A 17634-nucleotide genomic window follows, 5' to 3' on the forward strand; every position below is an offset into this window, starting at 1 on the left:
GGCATGTATTTAGATTTATATTCTGTATACAATTTCTGGAGATTAAATGGAACTTCTCAACTCAGTTTTAAGTGCAGTTGAAATTGAGAATCCAAGCAGTAGCTAAAGCCATGAAGTACTGTACTTTGACTAGCTCATCTCATTTGCAGACATTGATGAATGTAAGGAAATCCCAGGAATCTGTGCAAACGGTGTTTGCATCAATCAGATTGGCAGCTTCCGCTGTGAATGCCCCACTGGATTCAGCTACAATGACCTGCTCTTGGTCTGTGAAGGTGAATTGAAATGATGTTATTTTCTACTTAGCCCCCATAATCATGCTTATCTTAAAGGGAAAGGAAAAGTTAGATCCACATTTTTCAAAATCTAAGAGACAGTGAGCTTTTTTGTAGGGCTTAAGTCTGTAAAACAGTTTGCGATTTATTTGTCTTTAATGCTAATGCATGTGCACTTAAGAAAATTTATAATAGTTTTGTGTTAAACAATTAATTGAGTCCTAAATAGGAAGTAAACTAAATGCTTTTATTTAATTTAATTTTATTTTAGGGAAGAAAATGAATTCTTTTTCTTAAAACTTCTCAAAGTAAAGTTTCCTTGTTTTTTTGCATTTTTTGTCCTTCTACCATTTTATAGGTAGAGACATTCTCTAGAAGCTATTAGTGAAATTTTGTGTGTCCTAAAGTCGATAGGAGTTTTGTCATTGGTATTCAAGGGTCTTGTGCTGATGTGTGTACCTTAAACAGCTAACAAATTTGGCCACTTACTATTTCAGTTCAAAAGCAAAAAGGAAAACTTTCTAATACAAAGCCTAATTTCTGTAGAAAGACATTTAAAATTGCAAATCCACTTCAATGTGTAGTAAGTTGGATTTGTAGGACCCTCCTTCATCCAAAAAGTGTCATGGATGAAATTGCATTGATTTTGCTTTTCATTTACTTTTATGGCACAGGAGACTGAAGGTCAGAGTACTTGTGCTTTGTTGAGAACAAAAGATCCATTTTGCACAAGTCATACAATACAGTCTAAATTCTAGGCAAAGCGGGTATCTCGTAGTTTATGATGTCTGAATCATGACTCTTAATATTTCAGATATTGATGAGTGCAGCAATGGAGACAATCTCTGTCAGAGAAATGCAGACTGTATCAACAGTCCTGGTAGTTACCGCTGTGAATGTACTGCTGGTTTTAAACTTTCACCCAATGGTGCCTGTGTTGGTAAGAAATAAGTTGATTTTTGTCATCTGTTTCAGCCGTACCTCATCAATGCTACATGCATGATTCTCTCGAAGGATAAAGTATCTTCTATTTTCTGTGTCCTTGTGTATTCTGCTGTTTTATGTACCAGTTTTTACTTTATAGACCTGTTTCTCTGTAGAAGGGAAGAAAAGCCAGAATAAAATTTTTAAGAGAACATTCTTGATTTATCAAGGAAATCCTAACAGCAGTTTTGACCTTGAGGTGTAAAGGCAAAAAGTTCCTATAAAATGAAGTTTTGTTATGATTCAGGTTTAGTTATGGATAATTTTGAGTCTGGTATTAATAATAATAGATTGTAAAAACATGTTTGTGTAAAATGAATGAATAATAAAAGTCAATAATGTGTACCATCTGGTTTATATTTTTGTTACAGATCGCAATGAATGTCTGGAAATTCCTAATGTTTGCAGTCATGGTTTATGTGTGGACACACAAGGAAGTTACCAGTGCATATGCCACAACGGTTTTAAGGCATCCCAAGACCAGACTATGTGCATGGGTATGGAAAGGCAATGCTTTTGTCTTTGATTTGTTTGGGCTTGTTTTTTTCAACGGGAGAGAAAATGAGTAAATTTTTGAGGGGATCATAGTAACATTTAAAGATTGATTCATATGTTTTTGTATTTTTGTGGATACAGGATGTGAAGTTATCCTTGGAATGAATATATTAGGTTAAGGAAAAAAAAGATGGTATTCTCAGAGATAGCTCTGTGTTACTGTCGTGGTTTAAGCCCAGCCAGCAATCCAGAACCACGCAGCTGCTCACTCACTCTCCACCTTCCTTCCCCAGCTCCTGGAGGGATGGGGAGTAGGATCAAAAGAATGTAACTCCCATGGCTTGAGATAAGAACAGTCCAGTAACTGAGGTATAACACGAAACCACTGCTACAACCAGTAGTAATAACGATAAGGGAAATAACAAGTGGAGAGAATACAAGTGCTCACCACCCGCCAACCGATACCCAGCCCTACCTGAGCAGTGATCCAGCCCTTCTGGGTAGCTGCCTCCAGTTTATATACTGGCCATGACGTGCTGTGGTATGGAATACCTCTTTGGCTAGTTTGAGTCAGGTGTCCTGTCTCTACTTCCTCCCAGCTTCCCCTCCTCCCTGGCAGAGCATGAGACTCATAAAGTCCTTGGTCAGAGTAAACATTACTGAGCAGCAGCTAAAAACATTGGTGTTATCAGCGCTGTTCCCAAGCTGAAAGTCAAAACCACAGCACTGCACCAGCTACTAAGAGGGAGAAAAATGATTGCTACTGCTGAACCCAGGACACTGAGGAATATATTAGCATATGTTACAACTGGATCAGAGCAATTCCAGGCACAGCTACAGGTTGGGCAGAGAAGAGATTCAGAGCAGCCCCGGGGAGGACTTGGGGGTATTGGTTGGTGAGAAACACAGGTACAGTCCTGTGTTTTGGCTGTAGTCTGAGGGCAATGTTAATAACACAAGGACATGGAACTGTTGGAACAAGTACAGAGAAGGGCCACAAGGATGATAATGGGGCTGGAGCATCTCGCATATGAAGACAGGCTGAGGAAGCTGGGGCTGTTCAGCCTGGAGAAGAGAAGGCTGCGTGGAGACCTCATAGAAGCCTTCCAGTATCTGAAGGGGGCCTATAAGGATGCTGGGGAGGGACTATATTCATTAGAGACTGTAGTGACAGGACAAAGGGTAGTGGGTTAAAACTGAAAGAGGGGAAACTTAGATTGAAAATAAGGAGGAAGTTCTTTACTGTAATTACTGTAAGGGTGGTGAATCACTGGAATGGGTTGCCCAGGGAAGTTGTGAATGCTCCATCCCTGGCAGTGTTCAAGGCCAGGTTGGACAGAGTCTTGGGTGACATGGTTTAGTGTGAGGTGTCCCTGCCCGTGGGAGGGGGTTGGAACTAGATGATCTTAAGGTCCTTTCCAATTCTAACTATTCTATGATTCTATATGAACTCTGTTTTCACAAAAGTATATCATAGTGGTTTGGTTGACAGAGAAGTTTATAGGAGATATCACAAATTGATAAGAGTTTGGAGATTTTAAAAAAGACAGACTTTTCAATTATTTAAAAACTTATTGAGTTCATGTTTCATTAAAAAACAAAATCACACATTTCGTATAACTGAAATCTATACTAATTTTGTATTAAAATAATGACATACTGGAGATGATATAAGAAAAAAGATCACAGAAAAGAGTATTTTTCTTCTTTTATTATTTTGCAATCAGTTCTACTTGGTTTTTTTTTTTAAATGATGTATGTGCGTGGGAAAATATGTTAATATAAAACTTTGAGTAACTCAAATAATTCTAGAAACTAATTCTAAAAGTTTCATTATATGAAATAGAAATCTAGACAAGTTATAAGAAAATGTGACAGATGAGAGACTGAGATTTAGAATATTGTCACTGTGTACATATAACACATTATCATAGCTGCAAAAATCAGTTCCCGCATACAATTTTGTTTCTCTTCGCAGATGTTGATGAATGTGAACGCCATCCTTGTGGAAATGGAACTTGTAAAAACACAGTTGGATCATATAACTGCCTGTGTTACCCAGGATTTGAATTAACTCATAATAATGATTGTATGGGTAGGTGCTTTTATACAAACTTTATTTTCATTGCTGATGGCTTGGTTTGCCAAGGAGGATGGTATATAGTTAAAACCTGAAGGAAGGACAGGTCAGGGTGCTATGAAAGTGAATTGAGTTAAAAGCCCTAAATGTTAATTACTGCTGTCATTTTTTTTAAAGTAATTATTATTTTTTTTTTTACTGGTCAACTTGAGGTAACATAAACCCGAGCAATTCAATGACATTTTAATGCAGCCCTGATCTCCATTAGGTTTCCTGGATACTTACATCCTTGTCTGCTGGCTGAGTCCAAAGGCACCACTTGCAATAAGCATATATTATGTCACACCACCCGTGTTGTCTTATAAATTTAAAATAATTTATTTCACCCTATTGACACTTGCACACAGCGTGAAAGAGAAAGAAGACCAGGAGCAAGAAAGCCAGTACAACTAATCTACCAAATCTGCTCTTCTAAGATGAACTCTGCTTAATCAGAGTTTATAAAGGCATTGCTATTTCCTATTTCCCAAAGCACTAGGCTTAAGAATATCTGACAGTTTTGGACAATTTAAATTCCTGGATACTTATGATAAAGCAACTAAAATCTTCCTGGACTGAAGAACAGACTCGTAAGTCTCTGGATATCCTCTCCCTTGAGCAGAGTATAAGCCAAAGGAGAGAAGGGCTTTACATTCCTTCTTGCTACAGAAAAAAAGACAGGACAGTCTAATGATTCCTTTCTGGTTCAGGAGAGAACTAAAACATCTTAAATAGGTGTTTTAAATCCTCTCCCTGTCCAGGAAAGACACAATTAAAAACTTATTTGAGTAAGAAGGTTCTGCTGCCAAGGAATGGCACTATTTGCTGAGGAGCTTTTTCCCTTCGCAGTGTAACTGCCCATCTACTACCAGGAGCATCTAGTACTTCTGCTGCAGGCTGTGCCTTCAATGACGCCCAGAAACCTAAGCTGACTCAGAGACTTGGCCTTTTGTTAGCACTCCTCTTGACTCAGGGCTTTCTTCCAAGCTTTCCCAGTCATTCAAGGGCAATTTAGCCCATTCCAGTACTATGCTTGGAGTATTTCTGCTAGTAGAACAGCAATGCAGAATAAATGTACTATGGAATAAACTACTAACACAGGCATGGCTGTACTCACTGAATCAGAAGGTACATATTTTTCAGCAGCTGGTACTTAATGCTTCTGAAGACTAAAACCTCTTCAGTAAAAATTATGTTAGTCTTCATCATACAAATTCAAGTACTGTATAACAACAAAGTATAGATTGTTGTTGCACCATGATGCTTATCTGATCTCCTTTTCTTGACACATTATCATCTGCATTTTTCCTTCTCTGGTGGTCCTTCAAATCTGCATTTTTAAAGTAACTCTAAAAACTAATAAGCATTTTCAAACCTCATTTTCAGAACTGTTGTGAAGGAGAAAGTTATCCTGTGGAAAGCAAATGATTTATTCCAAAATTTGAAAATGACAAGGCAGGTTTTAGAAGAAAACTCGAGTGCATACAAATCCAGATAAAATCCAGACCACTCCATGTAATATTTTCTTTTCTGTGTCTGGAGTTAGTATCAGAAAGTCACTTGGCAGTAATTGAATATCTCCAGATGTAGTAGCTGAGGTAATGCTGCAAGTTTGAAAATTAGAATACCCTATAAATAAGTATTGTTTAAATAAAACACATACGTTAATGCACTTGAGTGAAAGTTACTTTCCAATGGCTGTCAGCTGTTCCCTTGTTGCTGAAAGATTTGCTTTTTCGACAGAAATATATATTGTAACGTGAGTATGCTTATAACATACTGTATACAGTATGCCAGGACTCAACTAGAACTTCTGACATTTTGTTTTGATTTTTTATCTTTACAGATATCAATGAGTGCAGCTCTTTCTTTGGCCAGGTGTGCAGAAATGGACAGTGTTTCAATGAAATTGGTTCCTTCAAATGTTTATGTAACGAAGGATATGAACTTACTCTAGATAGCAAGAATTGCATTGGTATGTATAATACCACATTGAGATGTTGAAGTACTAAATGTTAAAGTACTGAAGAGCTAAAATAATCAAACTATTAGCCCCATTTAAAGGGCAGCACCACAAGTCTGATATCCAGGTATAAAAAAACCCCAAAACAACAGTGACTAATGAAACCATGGTGGGGAGGTAATGGGTAATTGAGTTTTGGAATAGCTGTTCATCTTCAGCCATTTAAATGTCTTAGAAAATTAGAAAAGAATCTTAGTACTTTTCATTAATAAGCCTGTTTTGTTACCGTAAGAATTACGTGATTCTAAACTTCTCTGGATTCCATCTACTTTCCAAAGATACTAATGAGTGTGTGGCACTACCTGGTTCATGCTCTCCTGGCACTTGTCAAAACTTGGAAGGATCATTCAGATGCATCTGTCCACCAGGATATGAAGTAAAAAGTGAAAGTTGTATTGGTAAGGCAAGTTGTAATTACTGCTTCTGAGCAATTTAAAAATTAGAAAAAGTATCTGGTTCTAATTTAGTGGAAGTAGTTTTACACTTTAACATTTGTGAATATTGCCCAGCTTAAGATCATGGTGAAAGGAGGTAAGTAAGAATACTCCTCTAAAACTGGAGGAGGTTTTAGATAGAGAAAGCAAGATATTTTGTGTTGAATTGTACTCTTATTTTTGTACATTGACTTCTTCATTAATGCAAACAAAAATATCTACCTAAAAATGGTACTTTATATTTAATACACTTTTTTAGTAACATTCACAATACAAACCAACCTGTATATTTGGTTTATATAATAAATATAAAAGAAAGGTAACTATTGACAATCAGTGCATGAACTAAGCTTCTGGCTTCAGAGGGCTATGAAGTTTAAAAATCTTGATAAAAGTATGGAACTTATGGGAACAATTGCTTAAACTGGTTTCTTCTAACAACTGTTTTCTGATTTCAAGTTCTGTACAGTGTCTCCCAAGTGCTGAGATTCATAGGAAGAATAAAAGGGTACAACAGACCTTTCATCAGTTTGCATGTTCTTTGTTCATCGAAGTTTTGTTTAAAGCCTTAAATATCATTCATGAGCTAAACTTCACACAATGAATTAAGATTTGGTATGGCAGAGAATAAGAAATAAAAAATCCAAGTTAAAACTCTCTTTTCCAGCAGAGCAAAGCACAGAACAACTGTGAGTTTATTGGGTGGCAAAATTAACTATGTGGGGCATCTAGCAAGTAAAATGTATTCACTAGTTTTACGTAGCTAACCTAGAAACCCTAGGTTTCTGCATGGTGAAAGGACAGATTAAGCATTTCTCTCCCCACTCACTAAGACTACATTGAGAAACCTGGCTTTCAGCTTAAATGATCGAAGTTAGCTGGTGTGACACCCAAACAAACATTCATCCAAATGACTCCCAGTAATAAATGAGCAGTTTGGCCTTGTATGGACTGAAGAAAACACTAGTAAGGACATAAAGATTTGGCCTATAGCTACCTAGTCTGTATGGGTTCAGGAGCTGGATCACTGGAACCTTTTTTATATTTTTGCTTTGAACACCAAGTTGTATTTTCTAAACCACAGAATTCTGTCCTCTTTTTATATCATGCCACTATATTCAGTTTGCCTGCCAACTTCATGGTTTCTTTTGGCAGCTGCTGTTTCCACATTAGCAATTATGCCCGAGAGGAAATCAAATCACCTACAGTGGTAAAATCATGAATTTAAAATGAAAGCTTTTGGTTTTCCAAGGATATCACTGTTTATGGCCATGCTAGTATAATCACAGAATCTCTTGATGTTTTTGACAACATCAGTGACTGCCAAATAGATTTCTGCTCAAACTGAGAAAGAAGGACTTAACTGCATCCTTTTTCTTAATTCTGCCATGTGTACAGAAAATTTGTCGGTAAGCTTTCTAGACAATGCATAGATCATCACTTGTGATTGTGGTAATAGTTTGATTAACATTATGACAGCTTTTGCAAGATATGTTCCCCATTAATTTCTATTGATCTTCTGTGCAAACAGGTTTATAAGAATTCATTACTTCTGTCTGTAATATGAATGTTGGCAATGTCTAGATTACTTTTGAAACTCAGGGTGATTATATGCAGAAGAAACAAAAACCAGATGGAAGCCACAGAATAATTACTACTTTTCACTATTTTGTGGGAATGAAGGGAAGAGGACTCATTAATTTCCACAGCCTGGCTAGTCACCTGCTCATCAAGGCCATGAAAAGAGTTTCTTCCAATATGGCTAGTACAAAGCTATTCATTACAGAAATAATCAGTACTTCAAAAGAGGAGTTTTTCTGTTCCATTAGTACAGCTGAATTGCTAAGTTTTCTATACTAGCAACTTCCAAATTAAGTGGCAAATTAATTACATTTTTATTCACTGAAATAAGCCAGTTTAAAATGGTTCATATAGTAAAAGCCTGTCCATGAGAAGCTATGGAGTTTGACATATGCCAGATTATGCTACAGTTGTTTCTTCATGTGCTATACTCAACGGTAACTTCTGAAAATGGGACTCCAGGCAGTATTTTTCAGAAGTTATGTCATATAGTTTATTCCTACCTATTTATTCCATCACTCCACTTATATTTTCCTCATGATAAAGACTGTATTTCTATTGTTTCCTTATCTGCTAAATGCAGATCAGTTTTCTTAGATTGAATAGAGTGTCAAAGAAAAAGGAGGAAAAAAGGTACTACAAATTTATGACTCAACATCCATAAAGCTTCCTTTCATGTAAAATACCTGTTCCTGCCTACCTTTTGATTAAGATAAGTACAGATATTATTGCAGAATGCTTACACAGCCACAGGTGTCTGGGATGGTCCTTTTAGTATCTCTTACTGAAAGACTCAGGAGAGGCTGTATTGCAGGAATAGCTTTGAAGATTTTTAAATTACACTTCAGAATTTATTAAATTTTAATTATGTTTTAAAATTACTTTTGCAAGGAGGCTTATATCTTCTGTAAGTATTTGCAGAATAGAATAGATTAAAATATAGTTCTCAATAATACATAACTAAAAATTAAAGACATACTTATGTATTACTTTTCTTACTCTGTCTGTTGTGCTTATAGATGCAGGATATGCAGCCTGATCCTGTTTGACCTGCATAATTTTACAGACACTAGGTGTTTATATTAAGTACTCTTTTATTTTGTTTAAATTTTTAATAATTATTAAAAAATCCCTTAAAATCATTAAAAAATTTCTTATCATAAATGTACCTTCTCCTGTGTTTCATTCTGAAAACATTTTTTAATGTTTTTAATGTTTATGTAATAAATATGACAAAGAACAGAGAACGCTATTTGAAGAGAAAAGTCCATGTCAGTGAAGTGCTCTAATTTGAAAGTTAGTGGAACTTTCAGGCATTTGGGTGCTTTATTGGCAGCTGCTGAAGTTAAATAAACAAATAAACAATATTTCTTGACCACATAATTCAGTTATGGTTACAGTGAAATTTTTCTCTATAAATTTACAGATATTAATGAGTGTAATGAGGATCCCAGCATCTGTGTCTTTGGCTCTTGTACAAACACTCCAGGAGGTTTCCAGTGTATCTGTCCTACAGGTTTTGTGCTGTCTGATAATGGACGGAGATGTTTTGGTAAGTTAATTATTAAGGAGTGTAATAACTTACCCTAACAAGTAACAGATAATCTGCAGATAAGTAAAAGGTGTCCTCTGCTGGTCCCTTCAAAATTATGCCATTATGAGGACTAGAAAGTGCTTTCAAAACAGTGTGAAAAATACAGGCCTTATATTATTCCTTCCAGAGCTAGATAGTCATCCTCTAACCAGGTGGGACATGCTAGCTCCATGTGACTGTATTTTCTTTTTCAGATACTCGCCAGACTTTCTGTTTCACTAACTTTGAGAATGGGAAATGCTCAGGGCCAAAGGCTTTCAACACCACAAAGGCGAAGTGTTGCTGCAGCAAAATGCCAGGAGAAGGATGGGGTGATCCCTGTGAGCTCTGTCCAAAAGAAGAAGAAGGTACACATCAAGATTTAAAATAAGGCCTTTTTAGATGGGAGAAAAGAAAGAACACATTTTTGCTGTAGCTTTTGATCATTAGAAGGAGACATATTTTGGCATTCTCTTTTAACAGCCTTTTCTAGCACCATTTTCAGGTCAATAAGAGGAATAAAATTAAATGCAAGGAAGAATAGAAAGAGAGAAATACTGGGTTCTTTGCTCTGTAGAAAAATGAACTAGCAGTACCCTGCTTTGGGCAGAAGAGAAGAGCAAAATGAGACAGTGTCATCAATCCCTGAAGTAACTGAGTTTTCAGTTCTTGGTTTTCTCCAAGTACAGAAAGGGAAGGCATCAAGCATGTGCACATGGAAGCTCAATGAGTTCTAGTACTGCTTTCCCAACCTAGAGACCTTTTTTGTCTGACAAGACAGCATAATGACCATGTTTTAAACAATAGACAGTTTTGGAAAATGTCATAAAGAGTATTTTTGCGTGGCTTTAACTATCTTTCATGGTTTTGTCTCTTATTCACTCTTTTTTTTAAAAAAACATACCTCTGCAGTTGCTTTTCAGGACCTGTGTCCATATGGTCATGGAACTATTCCTGGAATTGATGATAGACGTGAAGGTAAGTATTCTTTTTCATGATAATTAGAAACATAGATAAATTACGTATAGTTAAAATTAGACTTAGGTATTATAGTATGTGATGGCTTACTCCACCTAGCCTCAGGTGACAGGAAGCTGACCTTTAATAAATGTCAACCATTATGAAATGATAGTTAAAAGATTACCTTTTAAATTGCATGGCTAGGGACAAACAGGATAGGGTGCTTAGTCTTTTTTAAGTGCTTTTTTATGACCTGATACATGTATGCATCAGCTACATGGTTGCTAATATCCTCCTGCTTTTTAGACGTCAATGAATGCCTTGAAAGTCCAGGGATTTGCTCAAATGGACACTGCATCAATACTGATGGATCGTTCCGCTGTGAGTGTGCCATGGGATACAACTTAGATTACACTGGAGTACACTGCATCGGTGTGTCCATATTTCATAAGTTATAAGAACTGTAACACTTGAATTTAAAACACAGTTTGAAATGTGTCCTAGTTCTCTTCAGTTTGCATTTATTCATTACACACAGATACTGATGAATGTTCCATTGGCAATCCATGTGGAAATGGTACGTGCACTAATGTGATTGGCAGTTTTGAGTGCAACTGTTATGAAGGATTTGAGCCAGGCCCAATGATGAACTGTGAAGGTAACTTGTCCTCTTCACTTTTTTTCCCTTTAGTTTTTATCCAGGCCTCAGTATTCAAATTAGTTTATTAATGAGACTTGAATTTCATGTAATTGAAAAAGAAGTCCTGAATTGATTTAAGCAGTATTTTCAGGTTATCACATGATTTCCCAAACTGCATATTGCAGTATGCTATATTATATAGTTTTTTGTTGGCAAGAAGGGAGGAAGTAACTGTTGATATAAAACAAATTTAAATGGGACTGTCCAACTTGTCATTGTGAGCTCAAGTAGTTTCATATTTATTATACCATTATTTTTAAGCAGAGCTTTGTTTACTAAAAACCGAACAAACATCCTAAAGTTTCTGGTTTGAACTGTTACACCTCTGATACTTCTTAGCTGACAAGAGAAGCACTGGTAGAAGAAAATATCCTTGGTGATTGTTCAGAAACTTAGTGGAGAATTACTATTTTATTCCTTCTGTTAAGATATAAATGAGTGTGGCCAGAACCCCTTGCTGTGTGCTTTTCGTTGTATCAACACTCATGGTTCCTATGAATGTACATGTCCAGTTGGCTACGTACTAAGAGAAGACCAAAAGATGTGCAAAGGTAATGACTGATATATAAACTTTAACCTAATTTCCATCATTCTGTACTGGCCAAAGCATATTCCAAATATTTCTGTACATCTTGCATTCATTCTTTCAGTAGAATGTAGCCCAGCAGATAATGATTTACTCTTTCAGAACTCATGCAAGACCAAGATCTCATGGGCTTTTTTAATCAAGGGTACCCCTTTATGGGGACTTTAGTGCTAAGAACCTCACAATGTTGCAATTTAACACATCTTTAATATGGCAGATCAAAGGAGGTGATCCTTCCCCTCTACTCTGCTCTTGTGAGACCTCACTTGGAGTATTGTGTACATTTCTGGTGTCCTCAACATAAAAAGGGCATGGAACGATTGGGACAAGTCCAGAGGAGGGCCACAAGGATGATCAGGGAACTGGAGCATCTCGCATATGAAGACAGGCTGAGAAAGTTGGGGCTGCTCATCCTGGAGAAGAGAAGGCTGTGTGGAGACCTCATAGCAGCCTTCCAGTATCTGAAGGGAGCCTATAGGGATGTTGGTGAAGGACTCTTCATTAGAGACTGCAGTGATAGGACAAGGGGTAACGGGTTGAAACTTAAACAGGGGAAGTTTAGATTGGATATAAGGAGGAAGTTCTTTACTGTAAGGGTTTGTGATGCACTGGAATGGGTTGCCCAGGGAAGCTGTGAGTGCTCCATCCCTGGCGGTGTTCAACACAAGGCTGGACAGAGCCTTGGGTGATAGGGTTTAGTGTGAGGTGTCCCTGGCCATGGCAGGGGGTTGGAACTAGATGATGTTAAGGTCCTTTCCAACCCTAACTATTCTATGATTCTACATGGCAAGATGACAGAAATTAGAAAAATTGGGAGAGCTGCAATTAAGCATAGCTGTCAGATTTTTCTTCAGTTCTTGTTAGTTAGAGAAGTCTGTATCTCTTTTTTTTTTTTTTCTTGAGAAAGTGCTAGTTGTCTTCAATAACTGAAGCTACTGAAAGTTCAAACACAAAATGCAATTTTTTTCCAGATCTAGATGAGTGTGCGGAAGGTCTCCATGACTGTGAATCAAGAGGCATGATGTGCAAAAATTTGATTGGTACCTTCATGTGTGTTTGTCCTCTTGGAATGATCCGGAGACCAGATGGAGAAGGTTGCACAGGTAAAGCTTAAAAAGGAAAAAAGGCATCTCTGAAATACAATCAAGCAAACATATGAAAAATTCTCTGTATGTGTATATAGTAAACCAGAAAATAGCAATCATAGAAGGTATTTAAGGTAGCAAATAATGTCCAACATGTTAACCTTTCATTTTTGTCTCGAGGTTTGCACTTTATCTGAAAGTAGTTTTAAGTGACTAATAAATAACTCAGAAGAAAACCTCCAGTTTTGTTTCTTTTGTTGTACAACAAAATCAGAAAGTTTTTCAGACACTTATTAGGTTTACAAGAGTGAGTTGCCAAACAAAATAGCCCTTGTTCAATGAGTAAGAAGCAAAATTATCCTAAACAAAAAAAGTTACATTTCATTTAGCATTAATAATGTTAATAAATAATGTGGCAGTTCTGTAAAGAATTAAAGCTGTAAGATTCTGAAACAATATATAAAAGCTATGAAGAGCAACAAATGTGTAAACTGTCATAGTTCAAAATAATTTTATGTCCTGTAAGGAAGCACATATTTCCTCCATCTTTTTTCAATTAGTTTAGGGGAAAATGATAGCTACATTTTGGCAAATTATACTTGCTATGGTAAGTAAAAAAACTCAAGACCATTCAAGAGTTCTGTGTGGACAGAAGTAGGTGAGGCTGTCTTTGGCTCAGAGAAAAAAAAAATAAACATCTATCTCAGCAAATGCTTTAAATGAAAATTAAGATATTTTAAAATAGTTTTCTTTTAGCAACAGAATGAATAGTCTCTTGTACAGATCTTTGTGACTATTTTTCAGGGGAAATTATCTGCATTAACAATAATTTTAATAAATTTTCTGAGGTTTTATTTTAAGCATCCCTAAGGGTGTGTAGTTGCTTACAGTATCTGTGCCATCAGTTATGGAAGAAAATACATTAAGACTATAACCTGTTTCAGGGAAATGGTGTGTGTGTACTGAAATATAATTGATTGCAGGAGAGGTCAGAGGTATTCAGAAGCTTTGAATGATTACAAAGTGAGAATTTATTACTCAAATTATGTATGTATCCCAATACTATTTTAATGTTACTTGTTACAAAAGTTATGACTAGAACTTGCTCTGCTGCAAGTTTTTTCTGTTTCTTGTTTGAAGTTGCAAAGAATGTACAAGGATTAAAGCTTTCATCCCAGGATTAAGTACATAGGGAATGGAATAAGATAGTCCTATTAGGGAAGTCCTTTCCAGGCTTAATCAGTTGTTGATTTTTACACTTCTTGCAAACATTTTGATAATATTGTACAAAATAATTAATGCATCCTACAAGTCTGATATATTTTCTTGAAACAAATTATTTCAATTTTTTTGTTATGTTTTTGCAAAGATGAAAATGAATGCCGGACCAAGCCAGGTGTCTGTGAAAACGGTCATTGCATGAACGTCATTGGGAGCTACCGATGTGAATGTAATGAAGGATTCCTGTCAAGTCCGTCAGGCACTGAGTGTCTTGGTAAATGCCTCTTTCGTATACGCTTCATCTTACATTAAAGTATAAAGGATGCAAAGTGTAAATTAGGCTTCTAAGTACCTAACAGCTCTCATATCTACAGAAATTAAAGATCCTTATTAATTAAACAATGATTTGGTATTAAATAGTGATAGGAATGTGGAGCATCTTGCGAATGTCAGCTGAGTATAGCAATCAGGAGCCTCACATAAAAGTGTCTAAATTCCAAAGGATGTAAATATGATGCTGAGCAACACTATCCAGACAAAGTACAGGTATTTTTAAAGAATCAGAATTTAGTTACCTTAGATAGATCAAAAACTGGGATGCAACAAAATTGTTTGCGTATCCAGAATGCGATAATAAGCACTGCAACTAGGCATCTTAACTTTTTGTAATTTTAATTCAGACGGTGGTTATAGAATCATAGAATGGTTGGGGTTGGAAAGAACCTAAAGATCATCTAGTTCCAAGCCCCCAGCCATGGGCAGGGACACCTTCCACTAGATCATGTTGCTCAAGGTGCTTTCCAACCTGGCCTTGAACACTGCCAGGGACTGGGCAAAATATTATGAATACAAAATGCTAGGATTTCACCAAAAAACTGCAAGATAAATAGAACAGTTTTGAGGCAGACATGCACATTAAATGCATATGAAGTATTATACATTCATCAGCCTGTATTTCTTTTTCAGTATGTTCAGATTTGTCATTCAGTGTGAAAAATTAATTATTCCATTTTAGAAATCAAACAACTGCAAAACCTTACTTTTCCATTATCAGTGTTCATGTGTAGATACCTCAAAGTGTCTTACAGTACTGATAGTATCAGTATCTATTAGTATTACATCAAAAATGCTTGCATATTATCTCATACAAGTACTACAAAAACAACTCCCTGTAAATTGTTGTCAGCTCAAGGTAAAGCAATAACCTCAGAAGTGCAGGGTATTTCCTAAGGATTAAGATCAGATGGGATGAGTCTGTTAACCCTAGCCAGTCATTAATGCCAAGGAAATACCCTGCTTGGAGGTCAATATTGCGTTCTTATACTTAATATATTATTTTCTTATTAGTTTATGAAAACTGTGCTTTTGGTTAGTTTGCTCATTGCTGCTTTTCCTTCAGGGTCACAGATTACAATCAAAAATTAGTCTGCAAGAAACAAAGTATTTCAAAGAATTAAACATTTAAATAAATGCTAACTCTTAGATTACATTCTTTTTAAATATATTGTGCAAATCTTTCTATTCTGTTCACATAAAAGTTATTGCACATCTCAAATTGTGAACAAAGGATTATATGTTCTTCAAGTCATAATGCGTTAGAACCTGCACAGTATGCCTATCTAGGAGAACAGAAATCTGCTGAGACTTGCAAATTACTACAGCAAACATGCTGTCTCACACAATTAACACTTCCAGTGAGGAGAGCTTTATTTGATGTAAACAGTTACCAGGAATCTAAAGAAATTTTGCCTAAAGTCAAAGTTAACATTTTACCTGATTCATATATAAAATGTGCAGATTCTACTCCTCATAATTGCAAAACAGAAGGTCAGCTAGTTGTTGATACATAAAATGCGTACTGAACGATTTTAACTTTTAGATTTAGGAGAAAAAAAAAATTAAAAAATCTTCATTTAAAACCAGAAATGTCCATCTGACCGTAGTTGACACTGTTTCCATTTTGATTAACAAATAAGACAGGTGACACAGAATGTTTAGAAGATACCATGCCTGCAAAATTTAGTTTCTGTTAGCACTGGAAGCTGGGATCTCTGCCTTCTTCAGCTACCTGTTCAAAGGAAACTTCTAGAAGCTTAACGACTCTGAGGTTTTGCTCCACCTTAGTGATTGACAGATATTAACTAAAGGGTTTAAAAATTAAAGAAAATAGAATTAGAAAGGGACAGATCAACAGTACAGCCGTATGACTTTTTCTTCTTTTCTTTGTCCTGAATGAAAACTGAGAGTACCACTGAAAAAGTACAGGATTGCATAGACACTTTTAAGTGCTAAGTATTTTGTCATTTAACATCAGCAGGATAAATACAGATGATCAAACATAATATATTTGCCATCAGAATAAAGAAAGAAAACTTCTAACCCTAGCCCAAGTAAATAATTCAAATGCAAACCCAAGCATAGGCAGCTCAACTTGGAGCTCAGCTTGGCCCACAGCCTGTTTTACTATCAAGGAAGCTTACCAGATATGCCCCAGGGCACAAATTTCCTAGAAGTAAAACTTGTATCCAACTCAGGCAGGTACCGAACTTTAGCTGTATCTGGAATACACTTATAATGGCAGCAGATTATCAGAAGACACAACAAATCTGAAAGCCTAAGTCAAAATAGGCTTCATAGACTGGTTGCTAATATCTTCTAGTGCTTGCCTGTGTTGACAAAGAGCAGAATAATACATCAGATGCTAGATGGATCAGATGTTTATCTCACTCTTTGTTGATCTCTCTACTTCTTTCTTACAGATAATCGCCAAGGGTTTTGCTTTGCTGAAGTTTTACAGACAATGTGTCAGATGGCTTCAAGCAGCCGGAATCTTGTCACTAAATCTGAGTGCTGCTGTGATGGAGGCCGTGGCTGGGGTAACCAGTGTGAGCTCTGTCCGCTTCCCGGAACCACCCAATATAAGAAACTCTGTCCACATGGACCAGGTTATACTACAGATGGAAGAGGTATTTGCAGGGATGAAAAGAGGCAGAAAAGGGAAAAAATAATATGTTCACATATTTAAGGAAATGCAAAATTCTCTTTGAAGTTCCTTCTAAGAATTTCCTGTGAAACAACAGAGCTTGATTTTTCAAATGCTGCTGAGAGACCAGAAATGAAAAACACCTTTAAACAGTAGCTGCAATCAGCATACTTACAGCTGTGCAGGATTTTCAGGGTTGGGTTCTAAAATAGAAAGTACCAACCAGTAACTAAAAGCTAGAAATGATCCCAAAGCTTTTGTATGCTGAAAAGTTGCATACGTGGCAAAAACAGTTAACAGTTTTTCTAACAGTAAATTCTTGTGGTTACTGTTTCCACACAGGAAGCAGAAACTAGCATTCAGTTTTAAATTGTGGTGAAAAAATTCTGACATCATGTAACTAGTTGTAAGAAAATTCACATCTGTGGCGTTTGTATTTTGAGTTAGCAAAACTGTAATATGAATATGCAATAAAATTGCAGGAAAGTTTTGATACAAAAAACAATAGTGGAAGTTTGAAGGATGTTTGACATTGAATTCAGATTTACTTTTAAAGAGAAAGGAAGGATAAAGTGCTTATTGGAAGCAAGATGATGAGGAAATATGCAAACATGG

The 17634-nt window shown here is 36.2% G+C and overlaps 1 protein-coding gene across 2 annotated transcripts in view; it reads left to right on the forward strand.

Moving 5' to 3' along the window:
- Positions 1 to 17634, forward strand: part of FBN2 (fibrillin 2) — a 149941-nt gene that overhangs the window by 120113 nt on the left and 12194 nt on the right. For both annotated transcript variants that reach the window (XM_005154899.3, XM_005154898.3), the window contains exons 43-57: positions 150 to 275; positions 1090 to 1215; positions 1631 to 1756; positions 3733 to 3849; positions 5720 to 5848; positions 6175 to 6294; positions 9338 to 9463; positions 9700 to 9852; positions 10397 to 10462; positions 10751 to 10876; positions 10983 to 11102; positions 11573 to 11695; positions 12702 to 12833; positions 14185 to 14310; positions 16796 to 17002. In XM_005154899.3, coding sequence (XP_005154956.3) covers positions 150 to 275; positions 1090 to 1215; positions 1631 to 1756; positions 3733 to 3849; positions 5720 to 5848; positions 6175 to 6294; positions 9338 to 9463; positions 9700 to 9852; positions 10397 to 10462; positions 10751 to 10876; positions 10983 to 11102; positions 11573 to 11695; positions 12702 to 12833; positions 14185 to 14310; positions 16796 to 17002 — 1923 coding nt within the window. The remainder of the gene's footprint in view (positions 1 to 149; positions 276 to 1089; positions 1216 to 1630; positions 1757 to 3732; positions 3850 to 5719; positions 5849 to 6174; positions 6295 to 9337; positions 9464 to 9699; positions 9853 to 10396; positions 10463 to 10750; positions 10877 to 10982; positions 11103 to 11572; positions 11696 to 12701; positions 12834 to 14184; positions 14311 to 16795; positions 17003 to 17634) is intronic.

Source organism: Melopsittacus undulatus, chromosome Z (genome assembly GCF_012275295.1).
Source record: "Melopsittacus undulatus isolate bMelUnd1 chromosome Z, bMelUnd1.mat.Z, whole genome shotgun sequence".
NCBI classification, from domain to species: domain Eukaryota; kingdom Metazoa; phylum Chordata; class Aves; order Psittaciformes; family Psittaculidae; genus Melopsittacus; species Melopsittacus undulatus.